Consider the following 7,031-nt stretch of genomic DNA (forward strand, 5'->3'; position numbering starts at 1 on the left):
TCTATCAAAATTTCACCTTAATTTATGTTTCAAATACCAGTTTATTAATGACAAAATCATTTTTATAAATTCTTCCCTATCTTCAAAATTAATTGAAACAAGCACAGTGCATCATAATCATCATCATCATCATCATCGTTTAACGTCCGCTTTCCATGCTAGCATGGGTTGGATGATTTGACTGAGGACTGGTGAACCGGATGGCTGCACCAGGCTCCAATCTGATTTGGCAGAGTTTCTACAGCTGGATGCCCTTCCTAATGCCAACCACTCCAAGAGTGTAGTGGGTGCTTTTACGTGCCACCTGCACAGGAGCCAGTCCAGCGCGGCACTGTGCATTTTAGCAAAATAACAAACCGGTTAAAATCTCAGAATTCAGACCTGATTCTTACTATTTTCAATTTGTATCATATATATTGCAATCTATCTCTGGCAAAGGGTTGTTGTTTTTCTGTCTTCTGCTCGGAGTAGTCTCTGTAGATAACACTAATAAGATGTCTGTAACATTTGTAAAGAATGCATTCATAAAATAATTGCTCGTGTTTATGAGAGAAAAAACATTTTATAAACACTTAATAAAAACAATGTAAGTGAAGAATAAAACGAAAATCAATGATGTATATGATTTTTCCTTTGAGGCAGACAGACTTGTATAGTTTCTATTCATTAAATTACATTTATCCTTCATTTTTTTCTTTTTTCATATTTTTGATTTTGTAAAATTTCATGTGTGTATATGCACAGACATACACACACATGCACGTTAGATATATGGTGGTATATATATATGTGTTTATATATATATATATATATATGTATGTATGTGTGTATGTATATATATAATACAAATAATAAATGAGTATATGCATATATACGTACATGTATGTACATACTTGCATCTACCTGTATATATAGATGCGTATCTGGGTACAGGACATTGTAAACAAAGCGTAGACAAAATGATAGACGAGTACAGAAAACACACAGGCCATATATATATGGTTGAAATTTATAAAAAAGCAAAATACGAAGACAGGTGTATGAACAAAAAACATGTGTATTAGTTTGACGCTTGGGAAAGTGAGGAAATCTTTTTTGTTTCAAGTCTACGCTCTTCAACAAAAAGGAATAAGAGAAAATAAATAGAGCGAGAGAATGAAAAAAACTTGTAGATTTAGCGATCAAGCATGAAAGATAGATAGATAGATATGACAGGCTTCTATGCAGTTCCTGGCTACCAAATTCACTCACAAAGCATTAATGAACTCTGGCTTATGATGGAAGACACTTGCACTGAAGGGATTGAACCTGAAACGTGTCATTGGACATCTCCTTTTTTATGTTGGCATGGGTTGAGTTGGTTACCCTTCAGTGTGGAGAAGTAGTGGCTTGACCTGGAGAGACTCCCTAATCTCTGAGCTGTGCTATCTGTCGAGTAACATTACTCCAGAAGTCCTTTGGAGGAAGCCCTTTTGAGCCACTTGTATTCATAATCATACTCTGTCAGTCATTGTCCAGCATCCATGACCATACATAAGGATTGGCTCAATAACCGAATTGAAGATAACAAGTTTGGCTTTTATACCAACCTCTCCTCTTTTCAGGATCGAATGAATCCGTCCCATTACTGTGACTTTGAATTTATGAGCCACTTTGCCAAACTGCCCCAGCCCTCACGTATTCACAGACAGACACATACACCTCACCATTTACAAATATAACATTTCCCTTTTTTTTTTCTTTTTTGATTTGTCTGTAAATTTTATTTTTTTTTTCAGCTTTCTCATACCAATTCCTTTCTTTATTTCTAGGGTATTTTTTCTGATGTCTTTGAACTTCATGCCACAGATGTGGACAAGAACAACCAGGAAGAGTATGTATAAATGCTGACCATTATTTTGTTTCTTGTTATTATAATTACCAGCTTGCTTATAAGAAAAAGGAGAGAGTTTGAACAAAGTACCTTGTGGTATTTACATCTTGTTAAAATTTGGGTTCATTCTGCTGGAGCAGTGGCTTTCAACCACAGTTTTGCAGGGCTGCATGTGGCCCTCAAGCATCCTTCTAATGGCCCTTGAAGGTCTTCCCTTTATAAATATTATAGTTTTTCTTTGACATGTCTTGCATTTTTTGCATGGCTCCCCACTCCCACCAAAAAATCCAGGCCTTGGGTCTGGCTTGAATATCAAGAAAAGACTGAGAACCACTGTTCTATGGAGTTCCACAATTTCTTGCCCAGATAATTTGTTTATTGTGATCAAATGTTTTTACCTGGCACTAATTAGCTCACTCCCCACATCAAATTGATATCGTCTGTATGAATGTATAATGGTGTTAACATGCTGGTTGTCAAAGTGATCACAGAGCTATGGGAAGGGAAGTGTTTTGCTTAAGAACACACTTGGCCGCATGTCTTCACACACATACTTGTTCTATACTTTCACACACACATGTTGAGACGCGCACACACACACTCACACACACACATATATACCTGTTTATACCTTCACACACAGACCCCACCACAACCACCACACACATACATGTAATATACATACATACTTTGCGATCACCATCACCACATCTCCCACCTTTCATATACTACCACCACCACTACCACCACAACCACTAATACTGCTACTACTACTATCTGAACTGAAAGTAATAGGACCGAACAATACACAGGGAAGGACTTAGAATGTAAAAAGATATATAAATTTATTACTGAAAGTTAATACAAGCCATGCACTTTGGAGAAACCAAAATATTTTAAGGTTTCAATAACTAGCAGCAGAACTACTACAAACGGATTCTGTTTAAAATTGTGTAGGTGTTGTTTCCAAGTACTTAAATATCAATAGATTGTTACCCATAATGTAATTAGTTGAGTAAAGCAAACCAATTCTCTTCTCAAACACAGACAGACACGAGAAAGATGATAGTGTATATAGATAGTGCAATTCAAGAATTCAAGCAGAACATTCTACAGCTCAGTAATTCAATAAGGAATCATACATGTTAGAATTACAAACTGGATTCAAAGAAATAATAGTTGTCAGATTTAGGAAAACCATTGTGAATATATGTAATTGCCATCTAACTACATGTATTGTAATACTGGCGTTATGCCGAAGTTGTTTATCACCATCAATTATTATGGAGCACGATACTATATACCAAGTGCTTTTAATAAATTATAAATGAATGAATCGTTATTCCTATCATCATCGCTGGCAGTGATGATGGTGGGGAGTTGATGTCCTCAGACTCAATGCATTTATTGCTTCTTCATATTCTTTATGGGATAAATAAAATCAGTGGACCCCCAGTTTCTTTTATGTTGCAAGAAATCTATTTTAGCCCTGTAGGAAGTGAGGTTCGCACTGGATGGGTGCCTCACAATTCTTTACATAGTCGTGGAAGGAAAGATCTGGGATTGTAAGTAGAAGACGGTTGCCCAACATGCCACTCAATGGTACTGAACCCAGAACCATTTGGATGCTAAGCAAACTTCATAATCACACAACCATGCTTGTCTTTATCAAATCTCTGAAACCAATCTGCAAATTCTTGTTTCTGCTGTTGTAGTAATTCTTACATGGTTTCTGCGTTGCACACATAAACACAACTTCAGTTTTTCTTTGTCTCTCTCTCTCTCTCTTTCTCTCTCTCTCTCTCTCTCTCTCTCTGTTATTTCTCTCGTATCTTTTCCTATCATGATTTAGTTTGTTACTTTGAAAATGTATATCGTAATAGAATCTCTGAATCTTTGTTTTTTTTCTCCTCCTTCGTTGTCGTAACGTGTTTTCTTGATTTCCATGGAATGGTTTATTATATGTTTATGTTTTTTTTTATTTTGTTTGATCTTGTTTTCATTTTGTTTCTTTTTTTTGTTGCTGTTTTGAAATATTAACATCACTGTGTACATGTTAACAGTTCAATGTAAATGCAAACATGATTGTCTGCTTAACCCTTTAGCATTTAAACCGGCTATATCCAGTTTTACATTCAAACTGGCCAGATCTTGCCTTTCACACTAACCCTACTATGTCATTCTACAAATAAAGAATTACACCATCAAAATCTCAGCTACAAAATAATCTATGTTTAATACAAAACAAAGTATATAAATAGGATTTGATGGAAGGAAACTGAAAGAAGCTTGTCATGTATATATATGTGAGAGAGAGAAATAGTGTGTGTGTGTGTGTGTGTGTGTGTGTGTGTGTGTGTGTGTGTGTGTGTGCTTGACAACTGGTATTAGTGTGTTTACATCCCAATAACTTAACAGTTCAACAAAAGAGACCTCAAGTATCAAAACCACAGAGTGATCTCAATGCTAAGGTTGAACAAGCTTGCTTTGTGGCCATGTAGTTTTCGGTTCAATCCCACCAAGTGGCACTTTGGGCAAGTGTCCTTTAATATAGCCCTGGGTCAACCTAAGCATTATGATCATGATTAGTAGATAACCCCTCAAAGAAAACACTGGTTCTATACCTTAATTTAATATGGACTAGGTTGGATAGCTTGACAAGAGTTGGCAAGGCCAGGAGCTGCACCAGGTTCCATGTATGTACGTGGCCAGATCAATAAGTATCTGGACTGTTGCCATAGTAACAAAACTAAAGCATGCAGAGTGAGGCTGCTTATCATAGACTGACCTTGAACTCTGCTGTGTATGTGCACTAAGTTTTAACATTCTAGCTCACTTCTGCTGTTTACAGCAGCGCTTGGAAAGAAGGTGTGTAGTATGTGATCAATGCATTGGCCATGACAGAGAAAGTTGAGCAGACAATCTGCTTCAAATTTTATCAAAAACTTGGTGATACCTGCTCAGAGGCCTACACAAAGTTTAAAAAAAAAGTTTTCATCATTCTTGACAAAATCAAGGAGATCTTGTGCAAGTGAAACCTGAGTGTCTTTTTGGTCATCTGAAAGCAGTTTTGGCACAAACTTGGCAGACATGCGTCTCATACCCAAACCTTCAGTGATAATGGACTGAACCATAACTAATCTGAACATCATCTAATAATGCATGGCTGGTGGTTCAACAATTTCCTCTCACAGATGCATGCACATCTGTGCTGTTTTTCTCAGTTCTGTTGGTTATGGGTCTCCCAGAACATTTTTTAATATCAACATTTTTTCAGCCATCTTGGAAACGTCAACCACTCGTACACTTGTGTGTGACTCATAAACTCCTCTCTATACACTTTCTGCAACTTTGCGTTGGCCTCTGCGCAGGTATTGCCATGACAACTTTGTCTGTCATGCTCAATGCAACAATCACATGCTACACATCTTCCTTCCAAGTACTGCTGTAAACAGCGGAAGTGAGCTAGAATGTTAAATCTTAGTGCACTTGCACAGCAGTGTTCACGGTCAGTCTGTGCCAAGTGGCTTCACTCTGCATGCTTTAGCTTCGTTACTATGGCAACAGTCTGGACACTTATTGATCAGACTTTGTATTTATTTATATGTGTCTTTGTATTTGGTCACCCACCCATCACTTGACAACCAGCGTTGGTTTGTTTACATTCCTGTAATTTAGCAGTTTGGCAAAACAAACTGACAGAATAAGCATCAGGATTTGTTCAGCTACAACTTTTCAAGGCAATACTCCAGCATGGCCACAGTCCAATGACTGAAACAAATAAAGAAGATAGTTTCTTGTGATATATTAGCTAAATATTTAGGTTGTTTCCTGCATGTTGTAAGTTTTCCTGAATTACTTCGTTAACGCTTCTAATTCTTTTGTGATTGGTAATTTTGAACCAATGTTCTTTCTTTCATTCTGTGCAATGTTGGTTTGTTTTTCATTTTTAAAAAATTTTTATGACATGTTATCATCTGTGTTTGATTTGCATACTTTGTTCTCTTGTTGATATTTTACTTGAGTTGATTGGTTCATTAACTGCATTGTTATTTTCTCATGTGTTAATGATTAGTCTGTGTGTGCATATATATATATGTGCATGTGTTTGCTGGGCTCAAATCTCATTTGTGAACCCATCCATGGAAAACGAATATCCCCCCAACTATTCTGCCTATATATCTGTGCTTATCGTTGAATGCAAAGTATACCAGAAGGTTTGCAAATCTAATGGAGGCCTCAAAAAACATTTTAAGATCCACAAAAATCAGAACTTATCTGCAGCTCTTCGTGGTCCAAATCAAATATGCAATTTTTGTGGGTATCTTTACAGAACATCGGCTGGTTTAAAAAGCCACATCAGATGCCATGATGGTTCTAAGGTGTAGGTGTTCAAACTCTGCATAAGGAGTAGACAACCATATATATATATATATATATATATATACATCATCACCATCATCATCATCATCATCATCATCATCATTTAATGTCTGCTTTCCATGCTAGCATGGGTTGGAGGATTTGACTGGGGACTGGCAAACTAGATGGCTACACCAGACTCCAATCTGATCTGGCAGAGTTTCTACAGCTGGATGCCCTTCCTAACGCCAACCACTCCGATAGTGTAGTGGGTGCTTTTTACATGCCACCTGCACAGGAGTCGGCAATGTTTTGTTCACATGCCACGGGCACAAGTGCCAGTAAGGCAAAGCTGGAAACGATTGCTCAAATGGTGCTTTTTACGTGCCTCCGACACGGGAGCATATGTGTATATATAAAAATTTAAATAGGATAAAATCTTTATAAGAATTCATCAAGTAGTCAGCGTGAAAAACCTCATAAGGGAAAAATTTATAATTATTCCCTTTAAATATATTTATTTATATTAAGGGCATTACTATACATAAGTGCCTCATGCTACGAGGGACTCTTAAAGTCAAAGCTACCATAATAAATTTATTATGGTAGCTTTGACTTTAAGAGTCCCTAATAGCATGAGACATTTATGTGTAGTAATACCCTTAATGTAAATATATATATATGAGAGAGAGAGAGTGAGATGTGCATGACTATGTATGTATGTATGCATGTTTGTATGTATGTTTGTATGTAAGATGGGATGCTTTTAGGGCCTTGTTTTTGCTTAAATGGACAG

General features: G+C 36.8%; 1 protein-coding gene across 4 annotated transcripts in view; it reads left to right on the forward strand.

Moving 5' to 3' along the window:
- The window catches only part of LOC106879863 (dual 3',5'-cyclic-AMP and -GMP phosphodiesterase 11), a 237,486-nt gene that overhangs the window by 150,205 nt on the left and 80,250 nt on the right, over positions 1-7,031 (forward strand). For all 4 annotated transcript variants that reach the window (XM_052966180.1, XM_014929579.2, XM_014929581.2 and 1 more), the window contains one exon: positions 1,812-1,873. In XM_052966180.1, coding sequence (XP_052822140.1) covers positions 1,812-1,873 — 62 coding nt within the window. The remainder of the gene's footprint in view (positions 1-1,811; positions 1,874-7,031) is intronic.

The sequence above is a fragment of the Octopus bimaculoides genome, chromosome 3 (assembly GCF_001194135.2).
Source record: "Octopus bimaculoides isolate UCB-OBI-ISO-001 chromosome 3, ASM119413v2, whole genome shotgun sequence".
In the NCBI taxonomy this organism is placed as follows: Eukaryota; Metazoa; Mollusca; class Cephalopoda; order Octopoda; family Octopodidae; genus Octopus; species Octopus bimaculoides.